The sequence below is a fragment of the Saccostrea echinata genome, unplaced genomic scaffold (genome assembly GCF_033153115.1).
Source record: "Saccostrea echinata isolate AGI-Se365-2 ecotype Australia unplaced genomic scaffold, CSIRO_AGI_Sech_v1 ptg000042l, whole genome shotgun sequence".
Classification (NCBI taxonomy): domain Eukaryota; kingdom Metazoa; phylum Mollusca; class Bivalvia; order Ostreida; family Ostreidae; genus Saccostrea; species Saccostrea echinata.
Window position 1 is genome coordinate 1,103,293 of NW_026889791.1, and position 25,581 is coordinate 1,128,873.

Sequence of the window (25,581 nt, forward strand, 5' to 3'; positions counted from 1 at the left end):
TGCAGTTTAATCAGAATGGTTACTATAAGGTTTCATATGAATACATTGAAATTTTATATGGTAGAGAACAAGGGGATGAGGGATAATATTGTAGTTCTCTTTTGAGGCATTGTGTTTCTATACCAAGCACATTGTAAAATCCATAATTCAAACTCCGGCTAGAAAATATTAACCACTAGTCGCGGCACTTAACAATACATTCAATATGCATGGATACATGTCCAATGTCCTAAAAACTGTGAAAATTATGATCTAGAACTGCGTGATTAATGAAACAACTAATATATAATTATTCAGGATTTATTTCCTTTATATTTTTTTTTTCATTCAAGAATAGACTGGCAAATCAACTGTTTACAGAAAATGGGATAAATTTAAGAAATAAAATTCACGGGTATTTACATGTATTTGTACGAAATAAATACTTATAAAACCATTTAATTTCACGAATTAAAATTCAATCGTTATTCTCGGGTGTAGTTTCAGTCATATTGACAAGAGATAATAGCAGAACAAGTTTTAAGTTCCCGGCACTCGAAGCCCATGATCACAGTTCTAAATGACCTTGATCACAGTCGTAAGAAGGGTGTTGAAAGAAGATTCCAATATATTTTTAAAGGATGTATACGGCGCATCCCGAAAAAAGCAATATTTGTTTTAAAAAGAAAAGTATCGATTATACACACTTGTTAACAACAAAAACTCAAAGTTTGTGTTTTCATTTGACTCCCTCCTCCCCGGAAATATTTAACCCTGTGTTTGCTGATGAATGTGAATTATAATTCATTTATTTGACAATTATTAATCAATCAATTTTTTGCCTAAAAAGACTATGAATGACTCATCGTTTCAAAATTATTCGTATTACAGTCTTGTTATATAAGAAAATTATGTTCGTTTATAAATAAACGGAAAAAAAAATGTGCTCCCCAGCCTAAAATTCCCATTTATTCATTCATACATTCAGTAAAATGGTGAAGAGATTCAAATAAATTAATGAAAAGGACAAGACCGGGTCTCTGATGTATTTTCTTTGATAAAAATTAGTATTGCTCTCTTAAAAAAAGTATTGAATGAAATACCCCTGAAATTGATGTACATATAATTACATGTAATTACATTGCGCACGTTTTCTGTCCATCTTTATATAAATAAAAAAGAAATAAAATCAAACAAATATGTAATACATTACCGCGTAATTCTATTTTGTTGTCTCCGTATTTCTTTTTTTTTTTCACACTTAAAATACCACCAGTATGATATATCCGAATAATATTACTTACAAACAACACAGAGTGAAATCTTGATCCATCAATAGCCATATTTAAAATAAATGACTTCATCTAACTTCATATGTGTAGGTTTCCATAAAATATTTACTGTACAAATAAAACCCCAGCACATTATATATACGATAGGATACGATTAATTGATTTATGTAACAAAAAGTTCGCAATAACTTTGTTTATTACTTGTGCCGATGCCATTTTTGTGCAGCATTTAGAAATATTATAAGTGACCGTCACGTGATCACCAGGATCATGTGACATCACACAAATGCGTTATTCTGATACCTTAAAAACCTCTCCTAGTAAGTGGGCTGTACATATATACATAGATAACAAATTGATATCAAACCAGCTTAAAATAGAACAAAATATTTGTAACGTATTTAAGCCTTCGGACACCCTTTACAAAGCTGCGATAAGGAAATTTGTAGTTAACTACTCTCACGTTTGCATAATTCATAATTAATTAATTAATCATAATAAATCATATGCATAATTCAAATGATTTTCAAATCAATTGACCAAACAATATCTGATATAGACCTTGATATACTATTATATTTCAACTTATATATGATATTCAGGAAATAATAATTACTATGTACCTTTCAAAAGCGCTGATAAACGAGAGTTTTTCTTGTTCCTGTGTTTTGATTGACACAATCCTTTGTTATTTTCTTACAGGTTGTCCCTTTGGTAGACACGGAAAGAATTGTGTTGAAGTCTGTAATCCAAACTGTAAAGGAGGCTGTAACAGATTTACTGGTGTCTGTGAGTACGGTTGTTATCCTGGATGGAAGGGCACCTTCTGTGAGATTGGTATGGTTTAGTTTTTAATTATCTTATGTATTTTTAATCTTGGAAAAATAAGAACATAGGCTTCTATTATCCAATATGAGGTAGAACCCATGTCAGAAAAATGTTTGTCACAGTATTTTCAATCTATTTAAAATGAGTAAATAGCTTATTAATCAATCGAAAGTATGCGGTATTTTTCCTAAATTGGTACTAAAGGTGATGCAGCCGATGCAATTTTGAAAGATAATTATACACTGCCGTATAACTTTTCACCCATTTAAAGGGTATGTGGTCATAAGCAGAATATAGAAAATCACAAAAATCTTCGTTTATAGAATTTATCAACAATAATAAGAATATTTATTATTGAAAATTAAATTCTTTTACTTCAGTTGACATAAAGGATTAATTCTACAAATATAGGCAAATACGCTGAATATTTTTTAAAACAGATTTTAGTCAACCCACAACCCTTAATTTGTAAATATTTACCAAAGGTCTTTGTGATAGTGTTTTCAACCCTTAATATCATGAAATGCATACCCGAATGATTATCCAAAGTGATCAAAATTTATACCTTTCCCCGCAAACTAATGAGAGAGATGTTTTCCTATCAATACTACTTCTGCTGACCTTTCTGCACTCACACAAGATTTAATGATTAAATTAATGTTTCGATGTAACTGTTAGATTTACATTGTGAATATTTATCAAAAATGTAAATTTTTATATATATATAAAAAATAAATAATGATATTTTGGCGGAATACATGTATCATAATTATACACGGATCATTAGAATTCATATGAATAATTAGCAAATAATTATGAAAATCAATACACATCATTTCATAATAGATATTACAAACATTAAACACAATTTTTAATAGATCTATGACTAAGACGACATATCGTCAAGACATTGTACTATTTAGTAGTCAACTGAAGATTTCTTAGCAATGTTGCATTCCTTCAAAAAGTCGCATGTCATTCACTTTATCAGAGTTGTGTATTTTCATTAGCTGAGGCAGTCGATCTTGGGTTTTCACTTAACTATGACGTCATAAGATGTAGGTTATATATAAGTGAATAAGGTTTTATTCTCTTTGATAACATCATATGGAATTGAGTAATTGAGCCTAGAACACACACACACACACATACCCTCACACACACACACATTTACTGATTGTATTATATTTCTTCTTCGTTTTAAGTAGTAGTGTTTTGATACTTGTTTGTTGAAAAATTGTACAACTTTTGAACATATTCAAATAAGTTTTTTATTTTATACCGCCTTTTTTCATGTTGTCTTCCTATAGATCTTTATGTATGTTCTTTGACCATGGCATCCATTTTGCTTTTAACAAAAAAAAAAAAAAAAAAAAAAAAAAAAAAAAAAAAACACTAGAGAACGAGATGAATAAAACATGATGTTGTAGAATGTGATGGTCGGGCGTTCGGACAAGACTGTGGTCAGTCATGTGGTTCGTGTTTGAATTTAGAACAATGTCACCACATTAATGGGACGTGTTTCTTTGGATGTGATAGAGGATATCAGGGAGAAAAATGTATTGAAGGTATTTTTTATCTAAATGTATCTTAAACCAGAGGACGCATTTATTGCTCTTAAGTCAAAATTGGGTTGCTTAGTTCAAGTCTATATATTATAAGCCATGCGCTTCCAAATGCTTTTAAAAGCATTCACACATTAAACTAAAGTATCCAAACATATCGAGAATTTAAATTATAGGATTTTACAAGTTCGTTGTAAATTTTTACTAGATCCCATTGACATTGTAATTAGTTTTTTCTTTTCTTTAGAAGTTAAAATAATTACAAAATCATTTAAATCCCATAACAATATCATTTTCATCCTATGTACAGACCAATCATTTACATGTCTTACTTGCTTCCTAGAATGTCCCGATGGACGTTATGGATACAACTGCCTAGAGATGTGTAACATAAACTGTGGAGATCCCATAAGATGCGACAGAAAAACAGGGCAATGTCAAAATGGATGTCAGACAGGGTGGAAAGACACGAAATGTGAAAAAGGTAAAGAAATGTTTTGTTATTATGTACATTAATCAATGTTGGATAGTTATGTTTGGAAAAAAAAAACATCCTAATCAAATTTTCATTTCTATAAAATGTAAAGGGAATGGAATGTCATAAAACATTATCAACACTGCATATACCGTTCACGGTAGCTCAGCCGGTAGAGCGCTCGCTCCGTGATCGGGAGGTCGTGAGTTCGAATCTCGGCCGCGACTGACCTAAGTCGATAAAAAATGGGTAGGAACTGTTCCTTCGCCATGCGCTCGGCACTTTGAAGTGAAAGTTGCGGGTCCTTCGAATGAGACCTTAAAAACCGAGGCCCCGTGTCACGGCAGGCGTTGGCACGATAAAGATCCCTCACTGCTCAATGGCTCTGAGTGCCGAGTAAAGGTCAAAATTTGAAGCCCTTCACCGGTCTATGGTGACGTCTCTATATGAGTGAAAAATTCTCAAATGGGACATAAAACAACATACAATCAATCAATCAATCAACACTGCATAGAATAGTATACATTGCTAGAATAAATATAAGATGCAAATAGGAACAACAAAAACCATTAAATGCCAGAATCAAGGTGAAAATTCCAAATGAAAAGGAGCTTGAATTTCCAGGTAAGAGACAATCAGATATTATACAAGGTTTTTTTAGAAGTGACCCAAAAAGGAAATCACACTTTTAAAATTTCTCTTTTTTAGAATGTGATTTGGGCAAATTCGGACTTAACTGTGCACAGTCATGTGGTGTTTGCTATGAGAAAGAACAATGTCATCATATAAACGGGACATGCTTAAATGGCTGCGATAAAGGTTACCAAGGAATCAACTGTACACAAGGTGACAAATCAATTCTCCAAAAGTTATTATTATATATATATATATATATATATATATATATATATATATATATATATATATATATATATATATATATATATATATATATATATATATATATATAATTTGAAGAATTATACACAGATAATAATAATTCTTGTTGAAATGTCGGGATATATATATTGCAAGTTACATGTCTTTGTTTAGAAAAAAGTCTTATTATTTCTTTTTTCTTGTATTTTCATTTTCTTATATTATTATAATTAAATATGTTTTTATTATGTTAGGCATGATATGATTATAAGTATAACAGAAATGAAACAACTTGTTTTTAAAACTGATCATATCTTCATCTATTCTTATTTACGAAATATTGTATTGAACGTATGAAATACTAAATTTCATAGTCTTACATTTTTCTTAAAAAAAATTGAATTACGTAATGAGCCTTAATCTTTTTAGCATGCGCCTGGGGTTTTCATGGTTACGGTTGTAATGAAACATGCAGTACAGAGTGTTTTAATGGTACATGTAACGCCATTACAGGAACATGTCCACTGGTGAGTAGCATTTATTCAGGTTCAGACTGATAAACACCATTATCTAATTATTTTATTTCTCATTTAGTAATAATTATCTAAATTGTTATAAAGAAACAATATGTACTAGGTACCACATGTATATGTTCATGTTTTTTTTTTTTTTTCCAACCTGATGATTGTTCACATCCCTACTGATTACGGGTGTTATACTGTTCCTTGAAAAGCATATTATTGTGCTCATTATACTATATTTCTTGAAAAGCATATTCCTGTGTTCATTTTTCCAATGCATCACTTACCTCAGTTCCAGCAATCAAGGGTTTTTCTCAAACGAAAAATGTTAATTGACAATAAAGACGCTTCAAATTACTACTGAGAGTATTATACACAATTGAGGGTGTTAATGACTTCCTCAAAAAATTTGACCTCCCCCACCAAAAAAAAATATTCCAAAGAGAAATTCTATAAAATCCTGATATTGTTTGATCACAAAAAGATACGGACTTTAAAATGAGATGTTTTCCGTTTTTACAATACTTACACGTATATATGAAGGATTTTCCTCCTCGAACTTTTTATTAATTTGTGGTCTTTGAAAGTGTAAAAAAAAAAAATTAAAAAAAAACAATATGGAGCAATATCTTTTTCTTCTAAAAATCCTCCTTAGTAAAAGAAAGAGAGAAATTGCAACTGATTCATGAATGAGGTATCATGTTTCACAGCGAAATTATGAATGACTCAGCTAGATCCATATTTTTCTAAGCTTCTTATTCTGTACAGTTTTAATTTATGGTGCAGATTGCTGCTGCTACAGATCCACCAGAGGCTAATACTGGTCCTGTCATAGGAGGAGTCGTGGCTGCTATCATTGTTATTCTGGCTGTTGTAGTATTTCTAATTGTGTTCAGAAGGTAAATTTGATAAAAGTACTAAGATCTTTGCTTACATGCTTCTTTTGTTTGAAGGGCCGCACTATTGTATTCAAAATTTTAGTCTACAAATCTAAATTTTCATAAATACACCATTTCATTACTGGATCTCTATTTAAATAAAACAAAAAAATGCAAAGACAAATATTGGCATCCTTATGTATTAATGTACTAGTTCTGAATTATAAAGTACGCCCCTAAGAAATTGTTTATGATTACTTTTAAGTGATAAGGTATCATTTTTAACATTTATCTGGATGTAAAAATGGGATGGTCACGTAATCAAATCAAATGAAGCCAAGGCCTTTTTGGTAGCATGGTTAACGTACCAACCCGTATTCACATCCCGATAAATGTTTAAAAATAAGAACTTTTCATTTACATTTAAATTTGTGACATATTTGTAGCAAGTATTTTTCGTGCTATTGTTTTAACCCCATAAAATGTTTTTTTTCCCTTTTTTTTCAAATCTCAACAGGATAAATTGAGTGTGTTGAACATGTCGACCACTAAAGGCATCACTGTGAAACGTCGATCGTTAATGATTTAATGAATTTATGATCATGTGACGAACCTGTTTATAAACAGACTTAAATCTGCCTTCTTCAAATAGTATTATATAAGGGAAAACGTTTGCGAATGTAAATAATTGATTTGTAAATGTAAATATTTAATGCATCGGTCTGCATTTTGTTTAATATGGAAATCAGCTCATTTTTATTTTATGTAATTTGTTTTTAATTTATTTATTTTGGAGCAGTAGAAATGGGTCATGCAAAAGGCAAGAGAAAAGTACAAAACAGTTATCTACAGAACACACGATACCTAACATGGAAATATATGACAAAATTGGTGAAAGTGGAGGATATCAGGAACTGGGACCCAGAACAAATATGTCTTACAAAATTGACGACAATGGAGGATATCAGGAACTGGGACCGAACTCAGATGTATATGACAAAATTGACGATAATGGAGGATATCAAGAACTTGGTCAGTTGCAAACTTCTCAATATGACCAGTTACGTTAGCGGGAAGTTGTTTAATTCACTTTATTCATTATCAGGAATTGAGTGTATTTATTACGATTCAGACATTTTGATACAATCAATTTCAGAAATATACTGTATACCTCAAAGTATTCTGAAGATTAACACCTAATGTTTTAGAACTTACTTCTTTGTTGTTTTTCCACTTATATCAATACACATTGCCTTATCTACACCGTTTATCTACATATTTAAACAAATTTTTATTAAAAATATAAGTACTTGTAACTAGGGTATACATGTTTATACACAAAAGCTTTTTAGCTCACCTGAGCCGAAGGCTAAAGTAAGCTTTTCTGATCAAGGAATGTTCAGCGTCCGTCTGTCGTCTGTAGTCCGTAAACTTTTCGTATTTTCGACTTCTTCTCAAGAACCACTGGGCCAATTTCATCCAAACGTGCCACAAAGCATCCTTGGTTAAAGGGAATTTCAGTTCACAGGAGGTGCCGCGCCCCCTTTCAAGGGGAGATAATTAAGAATTCGTGAAAATTTGGTGCATCTTTTAAAACTTTTTTTCCCAAGAACCACTGGTTAAGAAAAGATGAAACTTATGTGAAAGCTTTATTACATACTGTAGATTCTAGTTTGTTCATACCATGATCCCCGGGGTAGAGCAGGGCCGCAAGAGGGAATCGAAGTTTAACATAGGAATATATAGGAAATGTCTTTAAAAATCTTTTTCTTCAAAACAACAAAACCATGATAAGTCATATTGTAATAGAAGTATCATCAGGTAGTGTAGATTCAAGTTTGTTCCAATCATGACCCCTAGGGTAGGGCAGGGCCACAACAAGTGGTTAAGTTTTACATAGTTTTATATATGTGTTAAGGGGCATTTGAGTAAAACGCATTGAAGACCTCAAATAATGAATTGACCTGACAGCCCTTGGAATGGACTAGCCAAACTAAAGGTTATATAAGGCAAAGCTTTGGGAAAGCCAGGCATTCAGAAGGTAGCTGAAGAAGTTGGATGCTGAATCAGCAATAAAGAAGTTAAGGTATTCCATCCCTAATAGCAACAGATTCAATGAAAATGAAAACATTACAGATGTGTTAATTTTAATACTCAGTATATTTAGACATAATTCCCATTTATTATTATTAACATGTAAGGTTGGGATGTGTCCTAATTAATGACCTTGAATTTTGGTAAGGGTTATCTCCCTCTGTTTTTAATTAATAAAAAACAATTTTAGAAAACTGATCTGGTAAAAAAAAAAAAAGTCGTTTTCAATTGTCATTCTATTTCTAATGTTTTGCTAATTCAATATTTTTTCTACTGTGAAATGCTTGTACATAGGAAATATTTTTAAAATCTTCTTCTCAAGAACAACTAAGCCTTTATAAATCATATTTATACAGAAGCATCCTTAGGTATAGTAGAATCAAGTTTGTTCAAATCATGGAGGTACAACAGAGGGTCAATTAAGTTCTGCATAAAAAAAAAAATAGGAATCATCTTGAAAAAACTGCTCAAGAACAGCAAAGCCATAATTAGTCATATGATGATAGAAGCATCCTCAGGTAGTGTAGATTCAAATTTGTTCCAATTTAGGGTGTGTATGGTGGGGCCACAATGAGAGATCAGAGTTTTAGATAGGAAAATATACGATTGATTGATTGTATATTGTTTTACCTCCTGTTCGAGAATTTTTTACTCATATAGAGACTTCACCATATACCGGTGAAGGGCTTCAAATTTAGACCTTTACTTGGCACTCAGGGCCATTGAGCAGTGAGGGATCTTTATCGTCCCTACGCCTGCCATGACATGGGGCCTCGGTTATGTAGGTCTCATCCGAAGGACCCGCAACTTTCACTTCAAAGTTTCGAGCGCTTGGCAAAGGAACAGTTTCTTCCTATTTTTATCGACTTAGGTCAGTCGTGGCCGGGGCTCGAACCCACAACCTTCTGCTCACGGAGTAAGAGCTCTACACAATGAGCTACCGTGTCGGTAGAAAACATAGGGAAACAAATCTCTCAAAATCCTTCTTTTTAAGAACAGCAGAGTCATGACTAGTAATATTTATATGGAAGCATCCTGAGGTAGTGTAAATTAAAGTTTGTCCACCCTCCCCCGCTCAATACTGAAATGATTTCTGCTTCTTTCTAGCCAATGAGCTCAGGTGAGCGATGTGGCCCATGGGCCTCTTGTTTTTAGGTTTTTTCTATGTTTCTTTGTTAACTTTAGAGTGATATTGATCATATTTTGTTCCATTCAAATTTTCGTTAAATTAAACAAAATAAATAATGTGTTTTAGGTATTGTATTTTAGTAAGTAGCGTTAAGTGTTCAAGAATTTGGAGAAGAATAAAAACATGACTGGAAGCTTTAGGAATTGTCTTTGCTCGAGAAACTGGACCTTTGTTAGCAAAAAAACCTTAAATGATCATTTCTATTTTGTCAAGACATAAATACGCTACATACAGACAACACGGCATATACTTTCGATGTGTAAGACACATTCAATGAGTGTTAAATGTGAATATCCACAGAAAAGTCCTGTAAAAAATGTACAAGTCCTTTATACGGTTTTTGCATTAAAATATGAAATGAGTTCAAAATTATAATCGATGAGATTCTTGCATATTGTTGCTTAAATCAGAAGAAAAAACTTGAAATCGATTGTTTCCAGACCTTATTATTGATACAAGAAAGGTTTTTAAAAAACTTCTTTTTAAAGTTCTCAAAAGATAGTATTCAGATGAAACGTGGATATCCACTAATTAGTTTTTGAGTCTATCCGTCCGCCCACAAATTCTCTACATTTTTTTTCTGTTTAATGATTAAGCATGTGTGATGTTTGCATCGAGTATATGATCAAGTGTAAAATGTCATATAAACTGTGTCTTTTTATTTCAAGCTGCTAAAAAAACTTACAAAACTGGTGTTTCGAAAGATGGTGACACTCTTCTGTTAAACAACCAAAGTGGTGGAATCACAATAGTCACAATTATCGGCCACAGCAGAGGCCGATCTAATTGTGGTTGTGTTAGGAAGTGTACATGGAAAAACGAGGCTTTATTTTTTGTTGTGTCGATAAAATAATTCCTTATTGAAAGCATGCATCAAAGAAATGAATATTTGGTTTAAAAGAAAAAGGTTTATATTATGTCTAATTATTGTTTGAATTGCATTTCTATTTTTTGGAAATTTTAATTTATATTTGTTAATGATTTTACATTTTTTTTACAACAAGTGTTCCCCAGCATGGATGTGTATAATGTTTAAAAGTAATTCGATACTACCACAAGAAAATTATGGTATGCGTGGTACTATATACATTTTGGAAAATGTTACAATTTTTTTTTAATTTGCTACAGGTGCGAACGATAAAACACTTATTTATCGATCTTAACATCATTACGACATCATCATGTGACATAGACTCAGGGTATTGTATTAAGCATGTGGAACGTTTGCGGCAGATCTGAGGCTTTGCATCCAAATATTATCATGAATATGGAATGGTTTTTTTTTTACGATACTTTACTGGAATGTGAAATTGTGACTTCATAATGACTATAACTTAACAACACCATGAATTAAAAACTACTGAATATTATAAACATGGCTTTTAAAAATATTTTTCAATAACAGACACAAAATAATGTTTATAGTAATAAAACACACACACACATTCTTTTGATTCGGTACAATACCTAGATATATAGACCTTAGAGGAGGCACATCGAACAAACACAAAGTGCGAGATCGATATCTTTCTATAAAGTATATATATCTAGGGACTGACATCATCAAGAGGCTATATCTCTATAATAGAAAAACACAAATTAATTAACAGCGCTTAAAGCAGAAGATTCATTGATTATATGTTGTTAAACGTCCTATTTGAGAATTTTTCACTCATAGAGAGACGTCACCATAGACCGGTGAAGGGCTTCAAATTTTGACCTCTACTCGGCACTCAGGGCCATTGAGCAGTGGGGGATCTTTATCGTGCCAACGCCTGCCGTGACACGGGGCCTCAGTTTTTAAGGTCTCATCCGAAGGACCCGCAACTTTCACTTCAAAGCACCGAGCGCATGGCGAAGGAACAGTTGCTACCCATTTTTTATCGACTTAGGTCAGTCGCGGCCGAGATTCGAACTCACGACCTCCCGATCACGGAGCGAGCGCTCTACCGACTGAGCTACCGTGAACGGTAAAGCAGAAGAAGTGGACATAAAAAATGAAAAGTAATTAAAAGTCAAAATCTTGTATTTATTCTCCAGAGTCATATATATAAACCTGGCAATAGGTTTTAAACAAAGTGTGAGAAATATAACAATAATAAAGATAAAGAAGTACAGTTAAATAACTATTAGTAACATTACGTTTATTTATTTCTTTCAGTTTCTTCCATGAAACACAATAATTATAGATAAATATTAATGCAATATCAAAAATTCTTATACATGTATTTATATGCTGATTTCTCCTCAATCGGTAAAATTTTTACAGTAACACACTGGAAATTAAAAAGACAGTATCAAAAAAAATGTTCGTGTCAATCCCTTTAATGAAAATGTTTCCCACAAATCAAATAAAGAAATTGATTATTTTTATGAATCGGTGATTTTTAAAATTATATGAATATAGATAATGTAAATCTTTATCATTAACTTATGTCTCTGATTTTTATTTCCTTAATGAGCAGACATGGCAATATCAGGAACATAGTCAAAACAAAGGATAGTTAGATATTATTTATATCTATCATGCATTATGGACTATATTTGAAATCATAACACAGAATAAGTATTGATATCGCTGTAGTGTATAGCATGTCATTTTAGGGAAATTATCCCGTAGTTGTATTAAATAAAGACATAATCATGAAAAACACATGCACAGTAATATAAAGCATCTTTAAAAGGCATGTAGACAAAGTTTTGAAGATTACGTCCTCAAAAAACTTAGTTACAATTTCATGAAATATATGTTGCGAGAGCGTTTTAAACTATAATGTTGTGAAAGCGTACCAAAATTCCTTTTATTTGAAAATTATAAAAGCTTCCAAATGTAGCCAGCAAAATTATTTCGGTACTTTTTCAAAAGTGTATTATATACAAATAATGTATAAAGATAGCAAACGGTAATCATGCTCAAAGTTCAATGAAACAATACAAATTGTAAACAGAAAGAATTATTGACAGTTGAATTTTAAGCAGAGAAAATATAGACCTCTGAAAACATCATAGGTAGTATCGGCTGTCAAGGACAATTAAGCATTGAATGTAGACAGGTCAAACTCGCCCTGTGTCCTTTGTCACAATCGCATAAACAACGAAATCCATACTCAATTCAATGTAAAGATAATGGACTAACAATTTCTATGAAAGACGTTAATCAACATTCTGCGAAAGGACAAATTGTATTTTCAAACGAGGTCATTGTATCCACCAAAGAACTTGCAAAATGTTGACATTAAACGACATTGTTGATACCCAGTAGACTTGATTGCCAGTAGTCTGCCTCCTTAAAAATGGTTTGTTTTTTTACGAAGAACATCCTCTTGCATATTGAATCAAGTAGCAAGCATAAACGTCATATGCAGGTAATAATGATATATTGCTACGCAAATAAAGTTGATAATAGAAAAAAAATGAAGTCATTACGTTTGAAATCTGCCATCAATGTCTTTAATAGACTCTCCTTACATGAAGCAAATGTGTAACACTTCATGGTTACTTTATTTCGCGTTCAATGAATCAATGTTTGAATGAAAATAAATATTATTAATTGATTAAACTTTGTCAATACATGTATGTGTCGAACTAATGGCCATGCCAAGGGACGACTTTTCATATAGAAGTTTTTGAATAACTTCTGCTTTATAAAGATATGAATGCAGGTCTCGCAATAATACGATACAGATAATAGTATATTTTAATGTAGTGTCAACAGAATAGACATATCTACTTTTAGTATACAAGAATCTTCATCTCAGAAGAATTTTTATATTAATCCAAATATGATTTGACAAAATATTTGAAAGAGCGATATAAGAAGATTTTCATTTTTTCCCAGGTATTTTATGTTTATTGGATATACATTGTCCTGGGTATAAAAGTACGTACTACTAAAATGTCTACTCCAATCCCTAAATTCCTTTATTCTAGACACAATACACATCGAAAATATAAATATTATTTTCTTCTCTTTCTTAATTATATCCTTGAGGTTTGATTACAAGTTTGCAATTATTATCTTATAAAAGTTATGCAATTCTGTGAAATACGCAGTTGATTTTTATATTTGTCTGTCTTATTATTAATGAATTGCCCACGTATACAGATATATATCTTTATCATTTTCCTTGTGAAATGGATTTTAAGTCAAAATGGATTATAAGTCAAATATACATTAAAATGATTCCATTCCAGTGAAATTCAAAAATGATATCAAGAGACAAACAACAATAAAACCAAAAATAATAATTTAAAGATTTGACCAAAAAAAAAAAAAAAAAACTAAAAAGAACTCAGGGGGCATGAAAAGTTCTGTTTTACAATTTTATTCATAATTAATTCTTACTATCATCAGAGTTGATTTAATTAATGGAATGTTTTAGTTGAAATTTATTTATATTTCATAAATTCCAAATTTGTAGTTAATGGCCCTCGTCCATATGCATTCATATACGAATTTGCTTTATCACTTTTTCTAAAAGAAATCTAATTGATTATTAAAATACAAACATTTTCAGAAACCTTACCAGTTATAATTCGATAGAGATAGAATGACCTTTTATCTAAAAAATATTAGAAAGAAATACTAGAAATTTATCCCAGTTAGAATGATCTCTCCTTACCGAAGGTTGAAAAACCTTAATACTTTAAAAAAAATATTACCTATATGCCCATGACTTAGTTTCTAAAATGATACCCATTGATTTAGAATTAAAAGAAACCTTACGGAAGTTGAAAATAATAAAATACTCTTTCATCGAGCCAATTTAAACATAATGAATTCGAATAATGCCTTACAGGAAGGTTTTAACTATATTTTTGTCCATTTTACTATTTTATCGCTGATCATCTGAATAGATATTAATTGTAAGTAATTAGAATGGAGTTAAGGAAATGAATACAATACTACTGTTAAAATAATTTCGTATTCTAAATTGAACTAATAAAAAAAATCAACTAAATTGCATTGAATTTAGCTATGAAAAACACATAAGCTTCCGTTTGATAAGTGACTTATTTGACAATTTTTATTATCTTTATATTTTGTTGTACTTTTACAGAGACTAAATATCTGATTTACTTCAAACTTAAAACTCCCATAGAATATTTCAATAACCATGCATACGTGACGTAAATCAGAGGTCCAAAACTGCTGTGGGTTATTGAAAGAAAAACAAATACTTCCTTAATTCAAATCATGTCTTGTCAAATGGAATGAATGGAGGAGTTGAGATGCTTTATTTTCTAGTAGAAGTGCTATTGACCGGATGTTTTATTTCTGCTTATGGTAAGATAAAAATATGCAGATTCTCTCTCTCTCTCTCTCTCTCTCTCTCTCTCTCTCTCTCTCTCTCTCTCTCTCTCGTGGGCTACACTGTATCTGCCTCTCAACCCACCTCCTACTCAAAGATACAACTCCTAATTTGATGCTTGATAATCCGTGATATTTGTATATGTGACGAAAGACATCATGTGTAAATTGAAAGCAAATTAATCAAAGGTTAGACTTCTGTCGGCTAGTTTGACAAGTAGGTCTCAAATCGTCGTAAATTGTAAAGCCTGAAAAAAAAAACTCTAGAACAATACTTAATCAATTTTTGCTCGTTGCAAATATCATTTTATAATGTTATTTGTTGTTTTCTTTTGAACATTTCTAGTAGGTAGAGGCTGGCTTGCGCCAAGACTCCACCTTGGACAGTGGTTCGGTCTCATTCATCAATACAGTTTAAATATACATTAGTGACGGTCATGTACTAATATTCTTCGTTTCTTTTATTTGTTTCTTTGTGATGCACAATGGTATGGTCTCTGATTCCATATTTAAATGCCACAAATAACATGATACATGTTATAAAACCAGTAGTGTTTTAATAAAGGGTAGGCCTAATTATACAAAAAAATATCAAACGAATATACAAACACATATGGTTCTCTGTAGAAAAAAATTGTTCACACTTTAAACTTATTAATTAAGCTGATTTATTACATTTAGGTGACATCTTTTTAAACCATCTTTCTACATAATACAGAGCACGCAGGTACGTTAAGGCTTCCCGTAGAATATTGCAGTGTACTCTGTGCCTTCACTCCTTTGAACTACGTATGTATTACGTCATAATTGAAAATGACGTCAAGTCACTGCAAACTTGAGCTGTTATGATGGGGAGAGTGTCATAAACTGTACACCTTATTTTCGATCTGCATATAAAATGTCAGAAAGCTTTTGTAAAATAAACATGTTTTAATCGTATTTTTAAGTCTGATATGTCCGAATATTTTAAAATACTTTGCTTTATTACTCTTGTTTGAAATTCGCTGTATTCAAAATATATACAAAAAATATACGTTTGACATTTACCCTATTTAACGCCCGTGGATAGAGGTAGATTTTATAACATGTATATAAAAGAGCCTGGCGCAGGTGATTAATGAAGATTTATTTGAAATCTTTTGTGGAAATCTGTAAGAGGAGGTTCCCCTCTATCTGAATCTTGCTTGGGAAAAATGTGTGATGGCTTTGTTTTAATACAGATGACGATATTGAGTGGAAAATACCCTCAAATTTGTAGGTAAGTTGAAATATTTTGTACCCAGGTAATAGTATAACTTTTCCCAAGCACATTTCGGGTTCACAAGGATACGACGAGTTTATTTATATGACAAAATGTTAATAATAATTGTGTTAATCAGCTGCGCCGAAGCGATTAATGTGAAACACTCAAAAAAATTATAAATGACAGTCACGTGATCAATGAAGTCATGTGATATCATAACAAATATGTTCATAAATAGCTAAGGAAACTCTTTACATAAATTGGCCGTACTTAAGTACATAACTTACAAATTAAAATCAAAACGGACCTTGCAATGCAGTGATATGTTTTGAACGTATTTAAAGCTTCGGGAAGCCTTAACATTGCTGCGCAGTATTTCTATTTACTCTACAGGTCTTTGTAGCATAAAATGACTGGTTACATGTGAACAAGTTTAATTTCTTTCCATGTGCTTTCTTAACCAACTTCCTGTTACACTAAAAACAAAAACAAAAAAAAACATACACAAATGATGAAAGAAATGGGTTACACCACAACGCGCAAAATATAAAAGTCATTAACAGTACATAGATAAAATTAATACCCAATATAAGTTCCATCACGTTTATGTTTACAATGCTGAGTATGCACATCTCGTCCAAACAATTTGATGTATTTTGTATCATGTCGGTTTTTTTTTTCTTCAAATATATCAATTGTTAATATTTTCTTATTTCAATTACGGGCCATAAACAGAAGGGGAACTCTTAAGAGGGTATAGTCGTCAGTTGTAGTTTTAGTATGTAAATTTTTATTTACATGCTGGTCCCCCCTTATTTGTTCCCGGAGTGTAGAACACCGTAAATTCCAGCATTTCAAAAAAGACACATGTATACCGTAAATTTAGGGGAATGCCCAATCCCCCCCTCGAAATAGGATGTTCCAAGTCGGACGTTCTTTTACGCTTGTGAAATTTATTTTAAGGTCAGACGACACGTTCCTCCAATATCTGTTTTGTATCTCTTTATATGTAGAAAAAAAATATTTATAATTTTCATTATCTTGTGATTTTTAAACTGTTTTCAAAACTTCTTCAAAAACTAAATACAGCAAAATTGTGATATTGACAATTCAAGATATTTCCGATAGAATTATATTGAAAACACAATCATCTGGTATCTTGCACAAATGTCTGGTAAGGTACTTCAATTTTTTGTGAGGAAACGTTAAAGTTGCAACATTTCAATGACAAATTCTGAGGAAAAATTATATATCATTGAGGGCGGACCTTATTATTTTTTTTTTATATATATTATTTTTAAAAACTTCTTTGATTTCCTGCAGTTGTACATATTTGGAGAATACATTTAACAGTTAAGTCGTATTTTAGTATTTTGTTATTGACTTTATGTGGTTCTCTGAGGAAATGTTTAAGAAACAAAATACTCCTCCAGAATTAAATTATTTTCTGCTCTTAAATGGAAATAAACTCTGCCTATATGTAACACAATCCACCTAAATAAAAAGTACCGGACAATTTCTTTAGCCCTGAATTCAAGTGATGTATACATGTGTATACTTAAATAAATATATATATTGCTATAAAGGGGTTCCTATCCTCCTCTCTAAATTTCACATCCAAACATTTAAAATTCGCCATAAATAGTTAGCGTATTATATATTTGATTTTTTTTTTATCTTTATTAAGCCCATTGCTTTCCGACCAAAATGCATTAGACAGAAATTTGAAATCTTTAACACCGGAAACAATGAACTGATCCTCACATTAGAATATTGAACTATTTACAGACAACATCGCTTTAGGAAAGATTGCCTGGCAGCAGTTTCCGTTTGATCTATTTGGTAAACTGTCATGGGGAGCAGAAAAAGCCGTGGATGGTCAGTATTCAGACCGATCAGCTGGTGGAGAACAATGTACAATATCTGCATCCAAAGAACATAATGCAACCTGGTGGGTGAATCTAGGAAGAGTGCTCAGTATACATCATATAACCATCTACTACAGGACGGACAATTTCGAATGGGGTACTGTATGAACAATTTTTATTTTTGTCTTCCTTTAAATACACGATAATGTTCATATATGTTTGTTTGTCTATTTTTTTTTTCCTTTTGATATGTTTTTTTTTTTGGGGGGGGGGGCGTGTTTTGTTTTTTTTTTTTTTTTTTTGTTTTGTTTTTTTTTTTGTTTTTTAAACATCGTTTTCCCCAAAATATTGTACTAAACATTATCTCAAAAATCAGTAAATACTGTCACTGCGCAGTACATTTCAGTAATTTCTTTATTATCCGAAAAATTGATCTAATTCTTCATCACTACAAAAATACTTAATATGTTTAATGCAAATTCAACTCCGAATTATCAAAGGTGCACACAAATTTAGTTTGCATGCAACAGCAGTTTATTGATGCAACGTGAAAAAGTGAAAAAAAATCATTTTCATTCTGGACTGCTACATTTCTAAAACCTTTCAGCGCAATATACATTCTTTTGAATTAAACTTAAGATGTTTTGTGATCCCGGGGTGTCTTTTAAAAGGTAGCAAGCAAAGAAAACTGTATCATTCGGGTTTTAGGATCTGGAAATTATTGGGCAAGTGTCTTGACCATTGCTCAAAATCTTCTCTCAAAGAAATGGCTAATGTGAAAAACACTTTATTAGCCAAATCTGTGTCGAAATTAACTTCACCAATCAACTTAAGTTTCACACATAGTGCCCTTTGTTGCCTTTCAAGAATCGTAGGTATTACACGTAATTGCGTGCTTATGTGCCATTGCTTTTGTACGCTATTGGGTTGAAAAGTTCTATCATTATATAAACGGTGCCTGATCCGGAGGGTAACAGTTGTAATTGACACCCCAAGAAAAACGATTATAACGCAGAGGTTGACAATGGTTTTCCAAGAGGTGTCAATTTCAACTGTTACTCTACAAAACAGACACATTTTATTTTATTATACTGAATGTCTTATTAATTTAGATATCAGCAAAGGTATTCGTCGTTTAGAAAGCTTTCAAACTGCCCGCTTCTGTTTTTCTAAAAAAAAAAAATAATAATAAGCTTAAAAAAGATTTACCGACCTCTTTATCGTTTTTTGATACTCAAAGAGTCCTCTATCATCTAAAGCTTCCGTTATTTCTGCACTTGCAAGCATGTGTCGTCTGTCGTTTGTTGTTTTCAAGTAAGCTTCATCGGACGCAAGCTTTGATTGACGTTAAGTTTATTTGGCTTCTTTCAAAGTATTGTTTTACAGTCTGTATTTTTGAAAATGGTTTACTGCAGTGTTTGAAATAGTGGTGCGCCCGACCGCCAAAGATTCACAAATTATTGATTAATATTCTTGCTTGGTGGTTCGTCATTTTAGCTCAAGATGATATCTTTCAAAGTAATGTTCATTTCACGTGCAGTCTTACAAGGTCAGTCAATTATTATGCTCCTGTATCACAAGCAACACCGGCTTACTGAAATCTTGTTGAAGGATTCCATTCTTTAAGATCATAAACATGAACATAAAGTTTTAACTTATCTTGCTCCGGAATAATTATAAAATTTATAAATCGTGTTACTCTTTAATGGTTTTGTACATTTCATTAGACTCGACTAATGGTTATACGGGACGATTCCTTGGATTTTCGATTTATGTTTCGAACTCAACCAGCATGGATGAGGGTATCATATGTTTTAAGGATACGAACTATACCACAGCTACAATACCGAATGTCACTACCATAGAATGTATAAGGCATGGACAATACGTCATCTATTACAATGAGAGACTCCAAGGAGTTACATACCCTGAGGGATATTCTCAGTACGCTTTCAACGAGCTCTGCGAACTTCAAGTCTATGGTAAGAGACAGAGCATCTTATATATAGAAGTATAAAATAAATTTGAATTTTGTAAAGTTATCAAGTAATTATGTATCTTACATGAACATTTGTAATGCGCGTGGTTCAGTTTTCACGCTTTTTCATTATGGCACCTGGAAGAGGTTTGCACCTAAAAGTAATATAATGTCAAGTTTCCATGTAGTATATTATATTTATGATATCTACTATGATATAGAGAAATAAGAGTGGTACGTGCCTCTTTTCTTAGTAAAAGCCAATTAAACTTGACTTTTTTAAATAAAGAATTGAAATACTGATTTAAACTACTACTTTTAAAAAAAAAAAATCAGAAAAAAAATCAGTTAATGTTACAAAAAGGGGTGGAGCCTAATTTGTACGAGAAAAATTAACTATGACATCATATAAAACCAACAATTCTTAAAAATTCTACAAAATGAAATGATTTGCTTTTTTAAACTATAGGAGACCATCAAACTGCACCAAAACTTACTACAACATGTTGTTTTGTCCTTAGTTAAATCCCACAAAACAAGGGATATAAACAAGTCACTGATCACAATGCACTTGTCGATGTGACGTCATTTCGTAAAACTTGACGCAGTTCGTATACAGTGAGTGGCGGATCAAGTAATATTTTCTAAACGAAAAATGTATTCTATAATTAAATAAAATATTATTTACAGATATTTCAGGGGCCATTAACTTGGATTCAATATCTTTATGATTGTATTCATACATGTATATTTTCTGTACGTTTCCTATTTAATTGAGACTGTCGTATATTTGCAAGTACATCGGAGGGTAATGTAAGGGTCTTAATCAATCGATCTAGTGCAAGGGCATACACTCAATGGATCATAGTAAGCTTTTTACAAATAAACTCTAGAAGTATTAAGGCATCTGAAAAGTGCTGCGATCCTGATGAAATCTTGAAAATAATTTAATTATATCTATATTTAATGCCGTTCGCCAGCAAAATTTACAGCATGCAGTCATTCAAAAAGCAGTTTCTATATATGATCGCAGCACTTTTCAGAAACTACAATGCGTGTTGAAAATATTTATAAACTGAACTTAGAATTTTAACTTGGTCATGCCCTTGTACTAGTGAAATTTATAGGTGACCTCAATACTGCAAGTAAATGTGCAATCACATGATTGCCTCATCACCTGACAAGTCTAAATATAAAATCTAATCGTCCTCAATATGTAGTTAATGAAAATAATAACATTTGTCAATTTTATATTGTCATTTTATAAATAAAGTACTTAAAAGAATCGCCATCCTGATTATGAATACACTTTAATCCCAAAAAAAATTCGATATTTCCATTGCGCACCTTAACTGTACTGCGTAATCAAGGATATCAACGGTTTTGTCAGAGATACCCTTCAAGTCTAATGTCTCAATTGTGACCTTTTGCTTTTACAGATGAAAAATAATAACATGATCAATGTACGTTTCTAAGATTTAATAAAGGAATAGTTCCATTCATATTTTTTTCATGATTGTTGTTGCTTTTTCTTCCTTTTTTTTATCTATCTAAAAGAAAATCATGGGCTCACATTTTTTTTTTCACGTTGTTGAGGTTATAAATAAAACTTTAAAGAAACTAATGAACTCATTCTTTTTATCTTGCGGAGTTTTCAGCAGCCTCGTTTAAAGTCAGCATTTTGTAAATTTTAGGGCTGTTATAATGACCTTGTCACCAAATATAACCGATCATCAGGTCGTATTTTGACTGACTTGTTTCACAAAAATTGTTAGGCCTTTGTTTTTATACTGAATTGGCTACGGACAGTTCCGTCAATACATAGGGCTCATAGTGGGTGTGAGCGGTCAACAGGGGATGCTTACTCCTCCTAGGCACCGAATCCTCTAAGACATCAGAGGCGGAATCAGGTGCCATGGAGGAGTGAGCATCCCCTGCCGACCGGTCACACCCGGCATGTGCTCCTTGTCATGATCGGGGAAATAACGGAAAAATCCGTCTACAATTCAGTGAGTAAATAATGACCTAACAATTGGTATGAAAAAGGTCAGTGAGAACTTGATTTCATGATAGATTGTATTTGCTGACAAGGTCATTGTATCAACCATAGAACTTGCGAAGTGATGACTTTAAATGACGACTGATTCTTGTTTCATCAACTTGTTTGTCAATAACTTACCTCGTTTTAGAAAATGTTCATACGTAGAGCATGCTCTGACCAATCGAATCAACTGAGAGATATAAACCCTGTATTCAGGCGATAAGGGTATATTGCTGCATACGTAAGAGAAGTTGACGGTTAAAAAGTTAGAGTCATCACGTTTATCATAAAGCTTTGTTGTTAGATAACCATTTTTCTTTTTCTAATAAAATATCTAAATATGGATAAGCAAATCTGTGTGCTTTTCATGTTTGAAATCCTTCTGCAAGAAAACAAATTCTCATGAAAATGGCTTCCATAATTTGATATAAAGATAAATATCAGAACAGCATTTTGAAAGATATCCACCCTATTACATTTGAATCAAAATTCATAACGTTCGTAATGTTTATTTCCATAACTTAAAAAAACACACAAAGTCACAAAATCTTTAAAACAATATACACTCAGTATATATTTCTATATTTATGAGATAACTGCTTTAGAGATATTATGCGTATCTAAGAAAGAATATTCCTTTTTAGGAATATAGATTAAATGATTTTATATTGTGTTAATGACAATCAAAAAGGGGCCGCTATGTTTCATGCGTACTTAATTATAACTTAGTCAGTCCATTTCCGCTTGTCAACCCTTGATGGAAAAAAAAGAATAATGAAGAAAAATGTTATTAATCACTAATACTGAAATTCAGACTTGAATACAATATCATTTGAATGTAAATAAAACGTAAATTACTACGTATTTTACTAAAAAAGAGAAATGATTATTAAAGCCGTTTGCATTTTTAAATCGTTATAATAAATAAAGTCAATGGCGTTACTGATAGTATTGATTTGATGATTTGCATTGCATTAAGAGGTGTTGTAAAGGTAGAGGCAGATGTTATAAAGTAGGTCACAAGATAATAATAATTTGAAATGCTACAGAATATACTGGGAGATGTGTCCGAATTTTGATTTTAATTTTTTGTATTAAAATGGTCGAAATAGCATGATTTTGTAGAAGTTTTCAAAAAAAAAATCATATATCTTTTCTATAATAACTTTCCTAGAAGATTAAAAAAAATCTTACATTCATTTATGAATCTGTATAAAATGTTTTAGACCCATATGTTCTGATCTACAGATATGTAAATTCCTACGAAATACGCATCAACTTATGCAATAGGGAGAATATTTTCATTTTTTATTATCAAATTTTAAATCAGGATGCTCTACCTCGGCTGTATATGGAGAAAATTGTACTTTACCCTGTCCACAGAATTGCCAAGAGGGACATTGTAACATTGTGGATGGAACTTGTCTTGGATGTGTTACTGGACACAAAGGTCCACGATGTGAAGAACGTACGTTTATATATATTATTTGTATTCATTTGTATTTTAATCGTAGTAGGTATATTCACTTATGTTTCAAACATTCTTAGCTCCATGTTGTGTATGGTATGGAAAGTATATTTTATATGATTTTACGTCATTCATTTCCTCTCATGTACTACAATCTAGCGTAAAATCGAATATATACAAATTGTTAGACCATTACTTTTTCACTGATTGTCGACCGACATTTCCGCCTATCCGATCATGACAGGGAGCACACGGCGGTTGTGACCGGTCATTATACGATGCTTACTCTTCTATGACACCTGAACCCACCTCTAAAGTTTTTTTTAGGGTCCGTGTTTGCTCTGTTCCCAATATGTATTGCTCTAATAGACTTTTGAGCTTGATTAGTGTTAGAAATCTTATATTTTATAATGACTGTGTTATTCATTTTTTTTATGATAACTACACAGGTTTAGTTATCATTGTTCTCATTCTACTTTTCTAAAGGTTCATTGCTAATAAATTCATTAAGTAAAATTGATCTTGCTTCAGGAATATTTTTGTACGCTTTTAATGTTCAATAGTATATTTTCAGAATGTGATAACAATAGCCATGGCTTTGAGTGTAACATGACCTGTGGTAACTGTAGCGATGGAGAACAATGTAATCACGTGAACGGAAGTTGTCCAAACGGATGTGATGCAGGCGCTCAAGGAGAAATGTGTGACATAAGTGAGATGTGCTTTAATATGCCCATTTTCTGTACTTTCAAAAATGATTTCCATTTACAAGTCAGTTTAAAAGAAAAAGTTAAAAAATATACAGTATTGAAATATTACAAGGGTAGAAACTTACGTGTTTAAAATTCACTTTGTGTGAATTCATTGCTAATAATGTGCTAAGATCAGCGTCTTGGTATGTCTAAACTTTCCACTGAAATAATTTAAAAGATTAGCATTTTTCTTGTTGCAACAATTTTCATAGTAAATATGTCCAAAAATACGAGAGTTGTTATAAAAATTCGCGGACAAATTCTTTTGTCGGCGCGCTATTTGCAAAACCAGTAACACTCTGCAGTTAAAAAATAAAGTTTTTTTCCAATAAATATGTAGACTTGCTGTTTTTATATAATCCTTAAAAATATACAGCTGTATGATTTAAATAAAAACATGATTCATAGAACATATCACTTTTACACACTTTTACATTACATAGACTTTTTTATATTACAAATTGCACTATTGTGGCGTACATGTATAAAGATTTATGATATTTCACCTGTCGCTACAATATTAATGAAACACCATTTTGCAAACATTTGAATTAAATTGGAGGGGATATGTCTGTTTTATCGCTTATTATAGATGATCAATGCGTAAAAAAATAAAAGTCAAGACTGGCATTGTCATTGAACGTCTTGGAGCACCGAGCTGTTGAAAAATTATGTGTGCAGACAGGAAAATATCCAAAAGAGACTAAAATATTTTTAGATTATGCTGGGGATTGCCTACATGTACCTAGGACCAAAGTGTTCAAAAAGTAGTAACTATGAAAGAATGGAAGGATGGACACTTCTAATGATCAACTCCTGCGATACCCCAGTTCCCCACTTATCGCACGGACGTTGCGCCTATAGATTTTGCATTGTTTCCATACCTGATAGGTTATATGTAACTGCGAAGACATTAATTTCAGGAATATTAATTCACTAATATCTGACAAAAGACGTTATAGAAAAAAAAATAATTTTGTCTTCATATATTTATTTCATTTATAAGTTAGAAAACGCATGAAAAGCCTTTAGAAATGAAAGATTTTTTGAACTGTGATAAAGATTGACAGGTTTGGAATTAGATTGTTGCATCACCTAACGTCAAAAAACTCAAGTGATTGCTCCGTAAACCTATGACCACACAATAAAAATCATTGCATATTTTCAAACTTTTAGTAAATGGACGTGATTTTATACATATACTAATAAAGAAAGGATAA

The 25,581-nt window shown here is 31.8% G+C and overlaps 1 protein-coding gene across 1 annotated transcript in view; it reads left to right on the forward strand.

Moving 5' to 3' along the window:
• Positions 1–25,581, forward strand: part of LOC133201006 (multiple epidermal growth factor-like domains protein 11) — a 46,376-nt gene that overhangs the window by 15,583 nt on the left and 5,212 nt on the right. Inside the window, exons 6-9 of the mRNA XM_061336808.1 lie at positions 1,974–2,108; positions 3,530–3,667; positions 4,008–4,148; positions 4,848–4,985. Coding sequence (XP_061192792.1) covers positions 1,974–2,108; positions 3,530–3,667; positions 4,008–4,148; positions 4,848–4,985 — 552 coding nt within the window. The remainder of the gene's footprint in view (positions 1–1,973; positions 2,109–3,529; positions 3,668–4,007; positions 4,149–4,847; positions 4,986–25,581) is intronic.